The sequence below is a fragment of the Lepidochelys olivacea genome (assembly GCF_965140295.1).
Source record: "Lepidochelys olivacea isolate rLepOli2 genome assembly, chromosome: 2".
Taxonomy (NCBI): Eukaryota; Metazoa; Chordata; order Testudines; family Cheloniidae; genus Lepidochelys; species Lepidochelys olivacea.
This window is the reverse complement of record NC_140412.1, coordinates 242,600,897-242,620,989: the sequence shown is the minus strand read 5'-3', so window position 1 is coordinate 242,620,989 and position 20,093 is coordinate 242,600,897. Positions and strand designations below refer to the sequence as shown.

General features: G+C 37.6%; 1 protein-coding gene across 13 annotated transcripts in view; it reads left to right on the top strand.

Annotated features, from left to right (window-relative positions):
* PARD3 (par-3 family cell polarity regulator) overlaps positions 1-16,597 on the top strand; it is a 658,792-nt gene extending 642,195 nt beyond the window's left edge. For all 13 annotated transcript variants that reach the window (XM_084618459.1, XM_084618465.1, XM_084618467.1 and 10 more), the window contains 2 exons: positions 10,258-10,385; positions 14,465-16,597. In XM_084618459.1, the coding sequence (XP_084474585.1) occupies positions 10,258-10,385; positions 14,465-14,858 (522 nt within the window). In that variant the 3' untranslated portion in view covers positions 14,859-16,597. The remainder of the gene's footprint in view (positions 1-10,257; positions 10,386-14,464) is intronic.
* Positions 16,598-20,093: the final 3,496 nt, after the last annotated feature.

Here is a 20,093-nt window from a genome sequence, read left to right as displayed (position 1 = left end):
TTAATGAGTGAGTAGGGAATTATTTGGATGACAGGCTGATTACCTTAGGAATGGAATAATTTCCTAAATTGTGGGTCAGAACATTGACCTTTCCTTTTTTTCTCTTTCAAACAATTGGGATCTCTCCATTTACTCCCCATTCTACTGATTATGCAAATGAGCTCAAAGTGACTGTAATTCTACTTAATGTATTAATTTTAATTCTGAAGCTTATTGTTACTTTTGTAGGAGCTGCTCTGTTGTTAAAGCTGTAACTAGCTGCATTATTTTTATTATATCTGTACTTTTTAAAAAATTGGTCTAGAATAACTCAGAATTATTTTTTCCTTTCATGTACTCTAGCCTTCTAAGATCACAGTTCTTGGAAAGGATAAAACAGTGATCTCATCCATTTCTATAGTTTACAATCATTTTAGTGTTCAGGAACCATAAAGTCCTCTCTTAAGCAGTGTGTATATCTTCAATATATTAGTCTAAGATTATGGAGTTTGTAAGGGCACCCTCTCAAAATGCATCCAGATGTGTTATTAAATACCAATGACTTCAAAAATGTGCAAGTCTAGTTGACTATACATATAGAGGAGGAAACTTAGATGCATTTGACAAACTCCTTTTCAGTCTTCTTGTCTGTAAGAGGTTGACTATAAACTATAGCAGTGAAAAGTGCATGTATGCGAGGACTATTGTTTAAAAAAAAGATGTTTTTGCCTGTGGTTTGTCACACAAATGGGGCTTCCAAGGACAAAAGGCTTTAAATCCGGAGAAGTGCCTTAGCCATGTGATTGAAGTTAACTTTGCCCTGATTTGGATAGAAAGAGGAAAAAAAACAATCTTATCATCTGCAGAGTCATGTGCACTATAAAGTGATAAGTAGTTTGCATTTTTCATTAACATGATGATGGGAGACTGGAGGATAGGGAGCAAAGTGATGATACGATATGGGACTGCTGGTTACTTTAAAACAGTAAATGAAAATGTGTTTTGGAGTGTGTGCTATGTGTACTGATAGAACTCCTGTGGCTATTAGGATATTCAAATGCCTTGATGGCTAGTATGACAGGCCTTGTCTCCACTAAAGGAAAAAGTCAATCTAAACTACGCAGTTTGAGTTACGTGAATAGCATAACTCAAATCCACATAACTTAGATCTACTTACCGCCGGAGATGCTCTCCCGTTGACTCCCCTTACTCTTCTCGATCAGGTGGAGTATAGGAGTTGACGGGAGAATGATCGCCGCAGCATCGATCCTCCAATAAGTGTAGACAAGCCCTTAGAGAGACTATCATCTCTGTGTCATCAATTCCAATCCACCCTGGGTTGATAGTGACCAAAGGTACTACAATTCAGTTATGTATGTCAAATGAGTTTAATCTCAGCCAGAGTTTAGTGGGAAAGTGTCCCTATTACAAAAAGCTGCATCAAATTGGCACAGAATTATACCCTTGACAAAGAGTCTGGTGACTGCCTGGGCATGGAGTCTGAACTATCCCTTTCATTGAAAGTTCCCATCAGGTTGTATTTACTGCTCTGTAGCTGGGGAGTGCCCAACCTGGACCTGTTATGTTTATAACAAAGGACTTGAATCTTTAAGGCTGTTAATCCAGCCCCTTTCATGGACACTAAATTCACATTAAAGTGTTTTTTAAAATACTGAAAATGTTGGCGTGTGAAAGATGAGATGAGCACATATATTAAAATAACAAGGTACAATTATAAAAATTTGATCAAGGTCATTTGAATGATGTATCAATTTTTTTCAACCATTCTCTCTTCATTAACAATGATTAAGCTTTTTTTTTTTAAATCCATAGTCCACTAAAGTCCAAAGTAATTTTTCTGTCAGCTCATAGTTTTGTTGAAGGGATTTAAAAAAGTTAACTTTCTCATGGCCTGCTTATTTTTTTTTGTCCCTAACCACTTATTTGTGTTTGAGAGAGAGAGAGCGAGAGAATTCACAATTGCATTGGGTGCACAACATATACGTGATGTTACTCAGCTAAAATGGAAAAGTAACGCAGGGATATGAACAAGCCATTGTTATTCTGCTGGCAAGAAATCAAGCCAATATTTGGTGTAATAAAGGTGTAATTTATATTTGTAAATAAATAGCAGTGGACATGCAAAGGAACCAGTCTACATTCAGAGTCTGGTGTGGCATCATTCTATATCAGTTAAAACTTAAGATGTTTGGTGGCGCTATGTCATATTTCCCCTCAAAAGCTGGAGACATTTTGTGTTGATATTTCAGTTCAGTGCCAATGTTTTGTGATTGGGTTTTTTTTGTTCTTTTCCATGTTGTGAGTATTAAGTCTGCTGAAACTCATCTTTGAACCAATGCTGGAGTTGTGGGATTCGGGCTATAATTTCTTCTATATCTTGTATTAAATGTATTTTTGTCTAGTCACATTTTAATTAACCGATCCCCACCTTCAATAACAAAAACACAACAACTAAGTATTATAGCCTTAAATGTCAGGGGATTGAACCACCCAATTAAAAGAAAAAAAGGAATTGAATCAATTGAAAACAGTGCACTGCTTCCCAGCCCTGCTCCAAGAAACACACCTACCACCCAAAAAGCATTAAAAACTCCTTTTCACACGAAAACTGATGCTAAAAAAGGAGCATTGCAGTTTCCATTCACAAAAACATTCCCTTCCAGTCACTCATAATCTAATTGGATGATTCAATCTGCAGAATATTGATATCATGAGGGATTGCAGTTAGACAGAATTTACTCCTAAATACTTATGCACCAAATAAAGATCCTTTATTTTTTAAGGCAACAGTTAATTTGGTCAAAACTGACTATATTACTACTGTTTTGGGTATAGGATTTTAATTGTACACTTTATTTTGCAACAGACAAATCACTGAATAGTTTCCATAAGGTAAAGGCTCAAAAACATTTAACAACCTAATGAAGAATAGATTGGTATAACAGGTGTTGGGAAATTCTCACTCCAAAATCTCTCTTCTCTGTTGCTTTATTCCACCTCAGGCCTTTTCCCTGTTTCTAAAACAGACATAATGGAAATTTTATCCTTTCTGTCACTTTTTGCTATCCTCTGATCCCTAGAAGCAATTCTTACACCTTATACAAAATCATAGGGACTTAATAGCTCATTCCTAGAAGATAAAACCTAAAATAATTTGAACAACTTACCCAACAATGCAAAACAAGAAAGGTCAGCTTTTTATGAGTATCTGCAGTTGCAACAGCACTTTAACACTATTTCTGACTGGGAAAACACATGACAGTCAATGTTGAAGCAAAGACTTGGAAGATAAACAGGAAGTACTAAAGGATAGGTAGCTGTAAATTATGCAGAAACAGGTTCATCACTAAAAGGAGAATGAGAATTTAAATATTCATAGTTTTTAAATTGATCTTAAAATTGGCTTATGATATAAGATCTTAAGAATTTTTATTCCAAGATATAAGAGCCCTGATCAAAATGTAAAAGAACTAACTATACATTAAAAGCCAAACAATGTTTTTTCTTTCCCCAAAGTCCAGAGATAGAACCATAGCCATGTAGGTGGTCCTGCCCAAAGACTCCTTCCCTTCATTCTGTATGTAAATCCTATCCTTCTCTTTGTCAACTATTAAGGGAATTAATACAATATCATACCTTCCTTGCGAAGATTTAGGTTCCCTCTTAAAAATCTTATATTTGAAAAGTATGTATTTCTAGTTCAAATTATGCTAAATTAGGCAATTCTAATTTACCCCACATGAAATGAAGGTGGCAGATTTAAAAAATGCAATTATCACATTTTGTATTTCAATATATTTATAGCTTATATAATGGAATTCATACAAATAGGACAGAATTTCAAAATTCTGAATGTACGGTGGTTGGTTTCTGCCACAGAGACTGTTATTTTTCCATCTGCGGTGATACATAAAATCAGAATCTTAATTCTAATGCTTTTCAGTTTTCAGTACGTACTCCGTAGAGAAGGTATACAAAGAGATGGAATTTTCTTATTACATGGTGTTTGAATAAAATGCCTGCTGGCAATTACTTAAAGGGAATATTACGATATGTTCTGTTTCCTGTAGCAATGTAAACAAAGAGATGGGGGTAAAAATACTCCTCAAGGACATCTCTAGATCCATAGAATGTTTTATATCATTGTACATTTTGAAACCCACAGATAATGGATTACATTTCATCTGGGTCAAGCACATCTGTACATAAAGCAGGCAAGGTCATGCTATCTTATCTATTTCTAATTCTACTGAACATAGGTACATCAAAAGTTTTTAATGCCTTAAGTCTACAAACTGGCCATGAACTTGCTGCAATTTTTGGGTTAAACTATGAAGCCTTTTCTAGAAAAGTTAAACAAATGTATTCAGATAATTAATGGTGACTTTTTTAATTGAGAAAATAATAAGGAACTATTAGCTCTATTAGTTTTTATGTAGGTGCAAGGAAATTCTGCAAATTTTAACTCAAAGTTTCTCTGAATTCTTTCACCCTGGACAGTAGGTGGTACTGTGAGTTTCATCTCTTAAGCTAGAAGATTCCCCAAAATCTTCAGAGGCCTTGGATCCAGGATTCCCCTCATATTTTCTTTCTCTCTCATGCATGCGTGCACACACACAAACTCTCCCTCTCTAGCTCTGTGATAGTGCAACTCTACAGGAACCACACAATCATGGAATCTACCGCTGCCCTAAAGGGTGTGGATTCCAACCTGCAGAGAGGGAAACTGAATACATCTACGTTAACTTACCCACAAAAGACCCACACGTTTGGTGGTGGGATAGTTCCATGGATAGTATCCTGAACTCCCTGGAGAGACTTCTTCGATAAAGGGGGAGAATGCTGCTGAGAATTCCTGCCTTCTACACTCTCCCCAGGCTGGAGTTCACTAAAACCTCTGTCCCGCTGTTGGTGGTAGTGAAGGATACAGTATGGCCTAGAGAGATTAATGATGTCAGCGCATTCCATGCAAAATAATATCTTAGATTTGCTATTTTAATGGCATCAGTGAAGTTATAGAAATGTGTAACTTCCCCAAGCCAGATTTTAAAGTAGCGTCTATTTAAGAATAGAGCTGTTTAATTTCATACATGTCACACCTTCATGTTGAGTTTTCATTTTACAAGATGAGTATCCTGTATTCTGTTGAACGATGCTGATTGGGAAGCTACTATCATCACTTAAATGTATTGTTGAGGACTTGAACATACATTTATGTGTATAATTCAGCCTTGGTTGTTGTTGCAGCCTTGACTGCTTTTTGGTTTAAAAGGTCACTTGTCATACATCTCATCACAAACAAGGACAGAGTTCTTTGCAATTTTCACTAAGAGCTGTTGCCAGGTTTGTTTGATGGCTTCAAAGAATTATTATAATTATACTTTTCTTTGCAGTACCCTGTTCGTACAGGTGTTAACATGTTTTTGTGCTGTATTCCAAGTGCATGGTTTGTGTTGTAAGACATTAAATATTTTCACCATGGAGGTTTTCCTTTATTCTCGGTATGTATTTGTCAAGGTTCCTCCCCCACTCTGAACTCTAGGGTACAGATGTGGGGACCTGCATGAAAACCTCCTAAGCTTACTTTTACCAGCTTAGGTTAAAACTTCCCCAAGGTACAAATTAATTTTATCCTTTGTCCTTGGAATATCCACTGCCACCACCAAACTCTAACTGGGTTTACTGGGAAACGTAGTTTGGACACGTCTTTCCCCCCAAAATCCTCCCAACCCTTGCACCCCACTTCCTGGGAAACGTTTGGTAAAAATCCTCACCAATTTGCATAGGTGACCACAGACCCAGACCCTTGGATCTGAGAACAATGAAAAAGTATTCAGTTTTCTTACAAGAAGACTTTTAATAGAAATAGAAGTAAAGAAATCCCCTCTGTAAAATCAGGATGGTAGATACCTTACAGGGTAATTAGATTCAAAACATAGAGAATCCCTCTAAGCAAAACCTTAAGTTACAAAAAAGACACACAGACAGAAATAGTCATTCTATTCAGCACAATTGTTTTCTCAGCCATTTAAAGAAATCATAATCTAACACATACCTAGCTAGATTACTTACTAAAAGTTCTAAGACTCCATTCCTGGTCTATCCCCGGCAAAAGCAGCATATAGACAGACAGAGACCCTTTGTTTCTCTCCCTCCTCCCAGCTTTTGAAAGTATCTTGTCTCCTCATTGGTCATTTTGGTCAGATGCCAGCTAGGTTACCTTTAGCTTCTTAACCCTTTACAGGTGAGAGGATTTTTCCTCTGGCCAGGAGGGATTTTAAACGGGTTTACCCTTCCCTTTATATTTATGACAGTATTTTTGTAGTAACATAAATTATGTGCATATGTGTTGTGTTTTGGGGGCTGAAATGAAACTGACAAATCGTAACATACAAATTTCCTTTAGAAGATACATTTTACCTGTAAACTAAATTTTAGTATTGTGGCAACCCTTTTAAATACGTTTTTCTCAATTAATCATTTACAAAGAGAAAGCTTTATGTGTAGAATTGAAGTTCTCTTATCAAGTTAAGTAAAAGATGAGCAAATTTGGGAGATTTTTGGTGTGATATCACATCAATGATATATAAGGTTTTCATTAGCCATACTTTGGATGTCTAAATTCAGATCTGAATCCATTCTATAACCAACATTTACAAATGGACAGATCTAAAGGCAATCACTTAAGGTAGGTCTACATTTCAATTAGATGCCCACAGCTGGCTCGTGCCAATGGACTTGGGCTCGCGGGGCTTGAGCTAAGGGACTGTTTAATTGCATTGTCAACATTTGGGCTTGGGCTGCAACCCAAGCTGTGGGACCCTCCCACCTTGCAGGGTCCTAGAACCCAGGCCGAGCATGTACGCTACCTGAGCCCTGGGAGCCTGAGTCAGGCCAACTGTGGGACTTTAATTACAGCGTAGACGTACCATAAGCAAATGAATAACTGGCCTGCTTCTTAGATGTGTTGAGCAAATTTGACTCCAAATGACTTTAATAGGAGTTGCAGGTGCTTGTCACTTCTAAAAGTCAGGGACGTTGATTTAGGTGCCTTCCTTAAGACACCTCAGCGTGAAAATGTTGACCATTGCGTGCAATTTTCAAACTTGGGTGACTACGAATCCATGCCCCGCTCAGAAACCGTTCATGGGCCTGGTGCTTTAATAGCCCACATACCTTCCCCCATACAGAGACACATTTTAGAGTCTTTAACTGGTATTAAGGTGTCTAATGCAGATTTAAGTGCCTAACTTTAAGCACCCACTTTTGACAGTTGGTACCATAACCTCTGAACATTTTTAAAGCATCTATCATTGTAGTAATGTTTCCATGGTTACTTTGTTTATATTAGTGTGTGTGAATGCGTGCGCACATAACTGTATGCACCGAACAGGTTTTCCAACCCCAAGCATTCAAAAATAATGAATCGGGTCCCCAGAAATCATGAGATTGGCTTAAAATCATTTTTTTAAAAAATAAACATGAATAATAAATATGTGAGGAAAAGATTATTTGCCTTCTGATTATTGAATGTTTATGATACTACTGCATTGCAATTTCAAGCTTTTCTCTTTAATCATTTTGTAACCAGAATGGCTAGATTCTTAATCTTATTTATTAAATGAAAGTTGAAATTCTCATATAATCACTTGCCTCCATAAAAAGGGGGCATTAAGTAAAATACAGACTATCACAAGATTGACAATAAAGTCAGGAAAATTGGAAACGTACTGTAGAAGAAGTGAAATGCTCTTCTTTTCATTTATGTCTGTCAAGTTTTGTAAGGAAATTTGTCTGTGTGAATTATTAGATATGTATATTCAGTAGAGTTTTTTAGCTCAGTGAGTTTCCTGTTTATGACACTCTGAATTTATTGCCTCATCATCACACATTTCTATTAAGGGTTTTTTTGTTATGAATATTTGTACTGAGGCTTTGTGAGAGTAAATCTATCCCTAAAGTAGGCACCATTATTGTATCATGCACTCTTTTTCATATTTCAGAGTAGCAGCCGTGTTAGTCTGTATCCGCAAAAGCATAAGCTCAAATAAATTGGTTAGTCTCTAAGGTGCCACAAGTCCTCCTTTTCTCTTTCCTATGCTTCCCTGTACCAGTCATTTTCCTTTTTATGCTTTCAAACTGATTCTTGTACACGATAATCTTCTACTAACAAGTAAAACAGTTGCTCTCCAAATTTTGTCAGATTTTGAGCTGCTGCTGATGTTCCATCTGATGCATATCATTGTTCAAAACAGAGGTTCTGGCAGCTGTAGACCTGTCTCACATTTTATGTTTTACTGGCTACTTTCAAGTACCTGAATTCTTATTAAAACAAAGGAGCAGCTTAAGTCAAGAATTACAACTCTTTTTTTTTTTTACATTTGCCTTCAAAATGTGAGGAGCTTTTGAAAAACCTTTTATCTTTCAGATGTGTCAGCCACTACTGCGTATGTCTGCTGCAAAAATTATAATGGCAGAAAACAAAAGAGATGTTCACTGTGAGTGAAAGAAATAGAGGAAAAGGCAAAAAGTGGCTGAACATGACTCATGCACCAACATAGCTAATAATTTTTTTAGAGAAAAGCTAAAAATTCTGGGTATTTTTAATAACTAGTTTTCACCTATCTCTCTCACACACAACATTGTTTGCTCTATCGGCAACATACTGAAGAGCTTGAAACCATGCAATCTGAAACATGTTCATACTGGAGTCTTGTAGTGCTCTGTACTATCAAAACAATAGCCCATTTTCACCTCAACTCAATGTAATGCTCAATAATTTCAATGCCACAATTACATCCCGGCTGTAATGGTACTTGAAATCCTTGCCATGAGGTATGGGTTGCCCTAGTCTCTCCACAAGACTTGCTAGCATTTTCTCTGGAAGGATTATATATGCTTGTTGAATGGATCATATCCAAGCAGAGAGAAGTGGTATTTTGAATGGTACATTGTACGTAAGTTCAGTGTATGTACTTATTTCATAAGGAAGACAGACTTCAAATTAAGCCGCTAAAGACTAAGGGTATATCTACACAGGCATAAAAATTATTTGGGCTCTGGGACTGAAAAATTGCTGTGTAGATGTTCAGGCTGAAACTGGAGTCTAAGCTCTGGGATCTTGCAAGCCCAAGTCAGGTGACCCAGCTGTGCCATGGAGCTTTTATCCCTGTGTAGATGTACCTTAAGAGTCAGAGTTTCAGTGGTGCTCAGCATCTGCTGCTCTTATAAGTGCTCAGTGCCTCTGAAAATCTGTCTTTAAATAAATAATCCATCATTCTTTATTTTACAGTCTCTACTTGCAGACACCACCAGCTTCCAGTTAAGGATTGTGGATTACAGTAGTACAACAGGGAACTTCCTATACTTGGTATTACTGTTATTAGAACTACCAGTTGAAGGCACTCAAAAGACTACAGGCTGAATTCTCTCTGGACAGGCACAGTGGAAGGGGATTGTGACCGTGACTCCCTGATTCTGCTTTGCCTGGCCCCAAAGCAATTTGAAGCTGCAGCAGGCGAGCAGACAGTTAGGTGTGACAGAATCTCACTCTGCCACGATTCCTGCCCTTCCCTCCCTTTCCCTTACCTGCCCTCCCCCTCCCTGACACAATTCCCCCCCCCCCTTATGCAGGACAATGCATCCCCGTGGGGAAGGCAGTAAGTAGTGGAGCAGGCGCAAGAGGCGACTGTCACCTCCTTCACACCAGACAGCGATTCCCCCTGTGCACAAACAACTTGCTCTGTTTGTAGCTGACTGGAGAATCCATCCCTACATGCGCACATTACTGCATTACATAGTAAGAAGCAGTGTTTGCTCTCATTTGAACTAATTAATGGTGTGCAAACATTAAGGCCGGACTGTGATATCCTTACTCACGTGGGGTCAGATCCTCAGCCGGTATAAATAGCCATAGCGTCACAGACATGATATTGATTTACCCCAGCTGAGTATCTGGTCCACCGATTTCACATGGAGTTAGGTATTCCTTCATATAAGAGCGAATCACAGTTCAACCCTTAGTATTTCTCAGATAACGTTTCCAAAATAGAGGGTTAGATTAAAATATAGCCCATAACAGATGACATTGTGTTCAAGGTCAGAATTTATTGCAGTTACGGGAAAACCAATTTGAACATTTGAATTTGAACATTTTAAAGTATGTGTGTGGATATATAACAGTAATTGAGTCAATTGCTCCTATGTAGATATTTTCATGCTTTGCTTAATTATTTTGCTTAACTTTCCATACTCTAGCCAAACTCCAAGACATACTCACAGAGTGGCAGACACTCCGTATCTGTAGAAGTTCAGATGCAGCGGCAACGACAAGAAGAAAGAGAAAGTTTCCAACAAGCTCAGCGCCAGTATAGTTCATTACCCAGGTATAGTAACTGTCTAAAACTATGTGGTATATGTGAGCCTGGAGCTAATTTCATTTGTGGAAGGAAAATGCTGTGCTTAATGCATGCACCTTAAAGCCTGGATCCTGTGGGACTATCTAGTATCACTTTCCCCCTCTAGAAAAGAATCTCTTGAGTATGAAACAGATCAGAGGAGAGAAACAAATTGAGGGGTGTTTGCACCCTTTTTGTATGTCATAGTTTTGTGTTGCTTAATTTCTTACCAAACCAAAAATCAGTCTTGTGATGTTGATACACAGACATATAGTTAAAAAAACGAGAAATCAAACAAAAGAACGTGGAGACAACCATGAAATGCTATCCAAAATTGAGCCACATCCAAGTTTCTGGCATACGGGTTTCTTCAAACTTACTGGATCATTAACATTGGAATGCTGAGAATTAATATCCTTTCGTCTAAACAAATCTGTAGTCATAAAATGTTCACAGGCCAATGAACTGATTAGAGTTAATTTTTTTAAAAAGCCAAATACGAAGTAAAATGAGTGGTCAGAATTTTACCCAGCTTGTCGTGTAGGTTACATAAGAACAGCTACACTTGAACACTGTATGTGAATGTAGAGAGTTTTTAGAATTCTCAGACGTTAATTGGGGAAATCTGTGACAAGAGCTGAGGTAGAATGGAGCTGCCTTTCGCTACGGGTACTTTAAGCTTGAAAACTTCCTTGACTTGGGTATGCCTTACATATTACTATGTTGCCCTTGCTTTGGTCCCTTTATATAGATTTTGGGGAGCTGGTAATGGTTATATATACATCTCAGCACCAGGAACTGCTGAACCCTAGCAAAAGAGGCCATTTCACTATTTTATTTTGCAGCAGCCATAGACATTTCATAGTTAAAGGTGAAGTTAGCTTAGCAATTAAGTCCCTGATTTTGAACCCCATTATCCTCTCCTCTATTCTGCAAAAGAAACCATATCTCTTGAGTTTTCACATGTCACAACTCATCTCAGAGTAGAATTTTTCTGGGAAGTTTGGAAGAAAATGAAAAAAGGAGATTAAAAGTTATGGTGGTCTGGGTTTTGGGGTTTTTTTAAGGAAACTTTTCAAAATGGCAGCTCTATTACTGTTTTTTCCCCCTATACCTCTTGCTTTCTGTAGAGTGGATTACACCTCAAACCTCAAAATAGTTTTTCTGAGAAGTAGTACAGTAGAACCTCAGAGTTACGAACACCTCAGGAATGGAGGTTGTTCGTAACACTGAAATGCTCGTAACTGAACAAAACATCATTGTTCTTTCAAAAGTTTACAACTTAACATTGACTTAATACAACTTTGAAACTTTACTATGCAGAAGAAAAATCCTGCTTTCCCTTTATTTTTTTAGGAGTTTACGTTTAACACAATACTGTACTATATTTGCTTTTTTTGGTCTCTGCTGCTGCTGATTGTGTACTTCCGGTTCCAGATGAGGTTTGGGTTCAGTGGTCAGTTTTTACTCTGGTGTTCTTAACTCTGAGGTTCTACGATATGTTTTGGGCATTTTAGTATGTCTTTCAGAGGAAGAGGTAATTAAAAAAGGTAAATAAATATAAAAAGGTTCTGACTGCGTGTACATACCCCAAACTAACTTTGGCACAGAGTGGCTTAATTAGAGGATCATGACAGTGTGAGTATGAAGAGATGGCACAGGAAGGCTCTCTCTCGAGCCATGTTATACTAGGATTTTTCAGACCTTGTAATTCTCAAAGGGTGCCGCTCCACCAGTGGACTGTCGTGATATAAATAAGGCTCAGACAGATTCAGGGGTTAGATGACATGGAGGTAAAAACACCAAACCCTGTATAAATAATAACATTAAGGGCTTGTTTGAACAAACTGGAGTCCATTTCAGGCCCATTAGCTCCGTTAAGGCATAGATCACCGGGAAAATATGAATCCTGCATTTTGAACCTGTGTTTTGGGTTTTGCTGTCGTAGCCGTCACTGTAGTATCTAAAAGCTGGAGAGCTGTAATGCAAAGTTCCAACTTCAGAAATTCATATTTTTAAAGAGAAATTTCGTTGACCACAAATTTGGAAAATAACCATAGGAAACAGAGAAGTTTAATGCGTAAGAGTGTAAGAGAAAACTTACTGAATCTATTGATTAGTGTGAAAAATGATAAGTAATGAATAAGAATGCTTATTAGTGTGCATTTGATGAGCATTTAATTGCAGGGTTCATATGACCCTTGACATGGCTACGAACACAAGTGATTATTCTCAGCTCCAGGTGAAGGGAGTTGTTAGAAAATTGTGCTGCTGAAATTCTGTGGTTCAAAAAGTTGCCAGTAATAAAACAATCAAATGGGACATCAGTGAGCTCTTCAATCATCGGAGATTTTTTCATGAACCTAGGAAGAAATCTCACTATCACTAATATCGTTTGGATCACAAATTCATTGATATAATTACAGTTTTATGATTAACACGATGCACTGGTTTTATTCTTAACCTTGGTTACTTTCCATCTTGTGTAACTTCAAGCAGCTCAGTTTGTTTATCTTTTAAGTTAAAATGTTGAGCACTTTACGCAAATAAAAACCTCTTCAATTATATTTCTTAAGTCTTCCCCAAAAGACAACACAAATGGTCCAACTAATTTTGAGCTAGGACCAGAAAACAGTAATTAAATGAAGTCTATTCAGTTAGTCATTACCATTTCCCAGGTGAAACTGTTCTAAGTAATGTTTACCTCCAAGCTAATATTTCATATTGAAAAGTTATCTTGCCATATTTCAGAAACTTTGGAAGCTTTGTACCCTAAGGGTCATTCACTTTGCTCGTGTACAAGCAAGCAATAGAGCTGTGGCCCAGAGACCTTGTTTTGTAAAGAAGGGTATGCGGACATCAACAATAATAATAATAAATTACATTTATGTGGAATAGTAAAAGTTTTCATCCAGTGATCACAGAGTACATTACAAATGGGGGAAAGCATAGTCGTCGCCAAGTTACACATGTGGAAAGAGAAGCACAGAGAGGTTAAGTGACTTGCCCCATAAATCGGTAGTGGGAAGACTGCCCATGTCTCCTGACGTCCAGCTGCCTATTGAATCCACTAAGCCAAAACTGAGCCTTGTTTTTATTCTATGTGCTGACATGAAAACCTGAGCGATATATACAGCAGTTAAATGACTTTCTTATTGATTAATGCAGCAATATATTTTGCTTTACTGCATGATTCTCTTACACTAATTTTAATCTCAAAGTGGGTGTCTCTCTTATTCCAGCACAAAATTGTTTTACTTTATCATATCCAACCTTATTTTAAATTCATAAAGCATCTAGTGGCTTGACAGTAAATTAAAGATATTTCAAAACAATAATGTTTCCTTGAAATAACATGATGATTTATTGCAAAAAAGCAATAAGAATTTGTAATTCCTATATGCATTTGATTTATTTATCTACCCTGTGGAGTCAGAAAATGAGCAAAATAGGTTATCCCTGCCATTCCTTTCAGGAAAGATATAGCATGCTGGTAAATAGTTCTGATAATACAAAACTCCCTAACTCGGGATTCTGGAGGAACATAACCTCATTGGTACTGTACATCAATGAAGAGTTTTGTCAGCAGACTTGTAAAGCTTTAAAGCAAGTATTAAATGGATCAACCTGTTGCCTTTTTAATTTTTTTCATAACTGACTTACCATTCATTACACGTGCTTGCTGTTATCTGGTTTCTCTGGCATTGTGGCAATGTTTTTGTAGACTGTTTTGTTGGTTTCCAGTTGAATTATAACATCTTAAAGTTTCTAATTATGATTGTTGTACTGGCTGCCAAATTCCGTTCCCCTACTGCAGTGCTTTGGAAATATATCTAAAATGCAAAAGAGACAAAGTGGCCATTTTGGGGGGAAAAGAAGAACACTTATCAAGAAGTCTCCTAGCTGCAAGGCTGACATCAGCTGAGAGTCCCATCTGGGGGGGGGGAAATCTCCTTTATGAAAAAGTTGACTTGGCTCTTGAATTCCCATTCTTCTAATGATTATTGTTTAAACATTAAGAGCATCCTGCAGATTTCTTTAAAACATTTTTCTGTTCTTATTTTCAGGCAGAGCAGAAAAAATGCAAGTTCTGTATCTCAAGATTCCTGGGAACAGAGCTACTCTCCTGGTGAAGGGTTCCAGACTGCAAAGGAAAACCCCAGGTATTCCAGCTACCAAGGATCAAGAAACGGCTACATGGGAGGACATGGCTTCAATGCACGGGTAATGCTGGAAACACAAGAACTGCTCCGTCAAGAACAGAGGCGGAAAGAGCAACAACTGAAAAAAAAGACATCTTCTGAAGGGCCTAACAACTATGACTCATATAAGAAAATTCAGGACCCTAATTATGTCCCTCCGAAAGGTCCTTTCAGGCAAGATGTACCACCTTCACCATCTCAGGTAGCCAGGCTGAACAGATTACAAACTCCAGAAAAGGGAAGGCCATTTTATTCTTGAGTTGAAGAAAAAGACGATCAACATATCATGCAATAAAGAACATTTTCATATAAAGACTTGTATTTCAAAAACTGTTTAAACTGATGGTACTAAGGAATACATCTGTTGTCTGTTTCAGTGCCTTTAGCAATATGGGCAAAGAATTGATAGGCCTTATGTCTTTGCCATTCTGTCTCAAGTGTTATATTCATGGAAGGATTTTCCACCATTTGACAATCATACTATAGGTAAGCAGCGTGTTGGTTACCAAGCGTCCTAGCCCAGTCCAGTAGTTGTCAATGGCTTATTATTAGGATTTACTCTAATGTGTTCTACTTTGCAGTGAGTTATTGCACAAAATACAGCATTGTGGCATAAATTAAAGAATTTGAAGTTGAAGAAGGCATTGACACATCTTTATTATTTCTCTTGGAGTGGAGGCTGGGTTACATATCACTCTTGAGTGGATAAAGCTTAAGTCCACTCAAGATCAAAGTTCTAAGATGTTTTATGGTGGAATCATTTACAGTCTTTGTTGATCAATATTTAATTGTCTATATTCTAAAAAAAACTGTTTTTCTCCTGTTATGCACACATTCTCTTTCTCTGAGCTCATTTAAAAAGTCTTTATCCTGATTCATAAGCAAAACAACATTACGGCTTTCAGTTATCCTGGGAATCCTTTTACAGTGTCTTATATCTTAACATGTAGTACTTTACCAGTGAAATAACTAAAGAGAGGGTATTAAATTTATAAATAAAATCTCAGTCCAGACTATGACAGATATATTTGTTCTTTCATGAAATATGAGGAATTGTGGAAAAATGTAAGGCTGGATTGTGATTTGTTTTCCTTAAAAATGTATGAGGTCATGTGAAATTGTACCTAAGAAAAGAATTAGGGAAGAATTACCCCACAATCATCCTATATATGATTATAATTCACTTGTCTTTATTGTGGGAAGGTTGGGAGGAGGGCTTAGAGCAAGACAAAATGCAATCAGACCTTCTTTTTGGATCAAAAAACTAAAAAAACAAAACAACTAAAAAAAACCCCAGAAAACAAACACATAGACCCCAACTCTTTTTTCTATCATTTGTAAAGTTTTATGGATGATCACCTTGTGATTCTATGTGTTGTACCTTTGCATTGTGGTACCACATTAAAAAGAAACTCTAAAACGTATGAATAAGAGATAAATGGAGAAAATCTGTTACACGTCATCCTGAAAACATGTTAATGTCCAAAAATAACTGAAATAAGATTGCTCTAGCAGTGATATTTTAATGTGCATATGGGATATGAGAATTTCTTTTGCAGCAGTTGGTTTTATGTTTGTTGGTCTGAACTTCATGTATGGTAAATATATAGCTGGGTTACTAAAGTGCCTGCAAATCCTTATGTGAAAAGGCTTGAGATTAAGACTCAACATATCATGCTTGAAAAAAGAAAGAAAAAAGAAAAATCGTAGATTGTGTGATTTAAAATATGCCTTTTTTTTTTTTTTTTTTTACTGGCACATTTTATTTTTGCATCAACCAGTTTTTAGAATATATGTGACATTTCAGCACATATATCTGTCTTTATGCCTGTTTGGTAATGGTTTTTGTTGTTAATAATGTACTCCAGTGTTTAAAAATTGTTACTCATGTAAACACAGTGACATTGGATGACAATGGCTCTTTTATGCAGAGTTTACAAAACTGCGTAAAACGGCTTTCCCTGTACATATGAAATTTAGAATAAAAGGCTGTTTCCATTCTGGTCTTATCATTGCCTGTTCTATTCCTTAGTATTGCCTGCGGAGCCTTATGAAAACTGCAGCAGTCATTACCTTTAACAGTATTTAACAGATGCTATTTTATCATATTTCTAATGGTTTATGTCTGTCTTTCTGTGAGTGCTTATAAATATAGACAAAAAGAAAAGAATTATAACCCATTTGAGAACCTAAAAACCCTCTCAGAAAAAAATCTCAGAAAAAAATGAGCTGAAATCTCTAGTGGTATTTTTAGAGCAGACCTGTGACATTGAAATGCTATTTTCTTAAGACCAGATTCTGTGGCAGTCCTCAAAGACCGTTCTCTCCACACATCTCCACTGGAGGTAGGGACATGATGGGCAAAGTTGTAGCCAGTGGATCCATAATTAACATAGATCCCTTGGCAACTCATTGCTAAGCCAGAGAGAGTGCAGGGGTGTTTACAGAGTGTCTCCACTGGTGTTCCATAGTCAAAATGCATCAGATTCTGTCCCCAGCAGGCTGGCATGAAGAACCCCTCTTCAAAGACTGTTTACTTCAGGCTTTGCTCAGGATTAAGGTTTTGGGCCTTAAAGAAAGATGTCAACGCTGGACAAAACTTGAAAAGAGAAGACTTATAGATAAAGCATTGTTACTGTGCCAGTGAAACTCCATTAGTATTGAAGCTGAGTCTGCTTTTGTCCCTCTTCACACAGCTCCTCCTCTTCTTGGATCCTCCAGTAATGTCAGTCATAATCCTATGTATGCATGACATCTGTTTGCTGCCAGGGTAGTTGTAATGTCAAATCATGCATTGTGACTTTATTGTAGGCTCTCCTGGGGAAGAGAAAGAGTGGACTTCAAGGTGCACAGGCGGGTTTTGATGCAAAAATACGTTCTAAGGCTTGATTTTGAAAAGTAGCCTACATTTTTGTGGTATTCAATTAACAGTAGCCAAATAATTGCACTCACAGTTTTGCAAGCCCAACTACCATCTAGATATCTCACCTCCAGACTGTATCCATAAGTCAGCTCATTTCATGTTGCTATGGTAGCATTTGTACACACAAATAACTGTGGGCACTAAATTGTATCCATAAAAATAGAAAAAAGGTTGGAATCCTTTTTCAAAATTAGGCTCTTGAAAAACTGTTATAAAAAAAAAAAGGAACATGCATGGAAAAGTATGAAAAGCCAGATGAAAGGTGTTTTAAGAGCAAATATGACGTATGTTAAAGTTTACCCTTGCATGAAAGTCTCTCTTCAAGGTGTTAACTGTTTGCCATAATTAGATGTGTTCATAAGAACAGACAGATGTACTCTTTGGGAAATGTCTGTGTTATGTTAGCTAAGAATAATTATTTTTTTTTTGCCTTCATCATCCTGTCTTCTACCTGACATAGCATAGACAGGATTTCTATTATTAACTTTCTAAGTTGTGAAGGGCGATTAGGAGGAAGGAGCAAGATGCTTTAAGAGGAACTGACCTTTAATTCTGACTAGTGACTAACGCTAAAGCTCATTAAACAAAGTACATTACTAGAGCAGTTCATTTGTGGACCAATTAACAGGAGACTAACTCTGGTGGGCTAGTATATCTAAGAATGGTCATGAGACAGAATTTTAGGAAACTTTTAGAGGGCTCCAGCAGTGGGTGTTGTCTTACAAAATCAGTCAGAATTCTTTTTCTCCCTAGATCTCCTACAATCATCCTTGAATCCTCCTGTATTTTATCAAAATAATTTGTTAATGCTATTGTAATTCCATGGGAGAGTTTTATATTATGAACGTATGAGTTTCCTGCCTTTCTGTAAAAGTATGTTTCCCTTCTTGGTAGAGAGCCTCCCTGGAAACAAGACTGTGGCCTCAGTGAATTATTTTTTCTGGCCCAAATATTTTCAAGTACATCTTTGAGGACTCCTGCCATCAAAAACAGTTACAATGGCATGGTGCCCAGCATAGCACAGACATGACGTACAACTGCCATTTATTGCTGGCAAACAGCAGCAAGGACAACAAAAGAAATTTTTAAACCAATCATGACCTTGGATATATTGTTCAGGTTTCCAGAATCTACTAATGTCTGGCTCACGTTCATTCTGTTTACGAGTGTCAGTGGCATAGCATTGATCTCTGCTGCTTATGTTGGGAAGAAGCTCTGGCCAGACAATGCAGAGATGTGCCAGATGAGCAGTGTCAGCTGAAGACAGCATACACTTGAGTAATTCAAATCTTTGAACTTATATTGTTGAGTCTTAAAGTGAATTTGGATATTTCATGTCCTGGCTTGCTATTCTATTTTCAAACATTCCCTAATTTTATTTGCTGGGCTTGATCTTTTCTTCATCTCATTCTACACTGTCTTCAGTCTGGTTCTTAGGACTTGTCAGGAACCATGCACGGCATGCAACTACAGGACAAAATTCATATAGTCTTCATCTGACCTTTGTGTCTTCTCACCCTGGGCTTGCAGGCTCACTTTTAAAATCGCATACCAGTGAAAAATACTCTGTTACAATAAAGTGTAAATTGCAAAACCAAACACGAGCCCTTAGAACAGAAAATATTAAAATCAGTTTGATAAAGCTTAGGGGGGAAATATCAATCACAAGTAAGCAGCAGCCTAGGGTATTAATGGGTGCTGTGCCATCAAGAGAAACAAATAAAGGCAGCAGAATTCAGAAGCCAATGCAAAAGAGATACAAAATGATGCAGATCCAAAATAGAAAAAAATCAATATGAGGGTTGTGAAACAATAATTTGCATCAATTCATCAGCTGGTTTCTGCACAGATGGAAGAAGACTCTTAAGAAATGTTACAAGACACTTGAAAAGGGTTTCAATCTGGACATAAATTAAGAGCAAATTAATCTAATCTCATCGCCCACTCATACACAAACCCTATTCTCACAGAATCATCTCCCGTTCTGGTTTACAAACCCATCATCCTTTTCCCTCTCGAGATTAATATTAGTTTTTCTTGTTGGTATTATGGTCGTGCCCATGGCACGCTAGGCGCTGTCCAAAGGAATAGTAGTTCCATTGTGAATAGCTCACAGTCGGCGTCTATGTCTACAGTTGGGGTGGTGTGTGGAGTACAGACGCGGCACGCCCAGCTAGCACAAGTATAAGTAGCAGTGAGACATTGCTCAGGCGAGTAGAGCACAGAGCAATAGGGTATGCACCCTGCACGGCTCGCTCTGTGCCCAAGCGGTGGCTCCCACATTTACGCTGCTATTTTTCGCACCGTAGCATCTCACAGCCTCTGGTGCTGGAGCCTTTTCCCGCCTCAGTAAAAGGCGCTGGCAGCATGTCGCTTTTCCCCACGGCCAGAGTCTTTCCCTGCTACATGTAGCTACGCACGGCTGGTTTTCACTGCTACGCATGCCCCATGCGGTGCTGCCTGTCTAGACACGGCTAATGAAAACAAGCTAAAAAGAGGATGGGGTGGGGAAGAGGAACAAAACGTGAAACCTTCAACTGCTTTTTTTTAATAAACCAATATTGTTCGCAG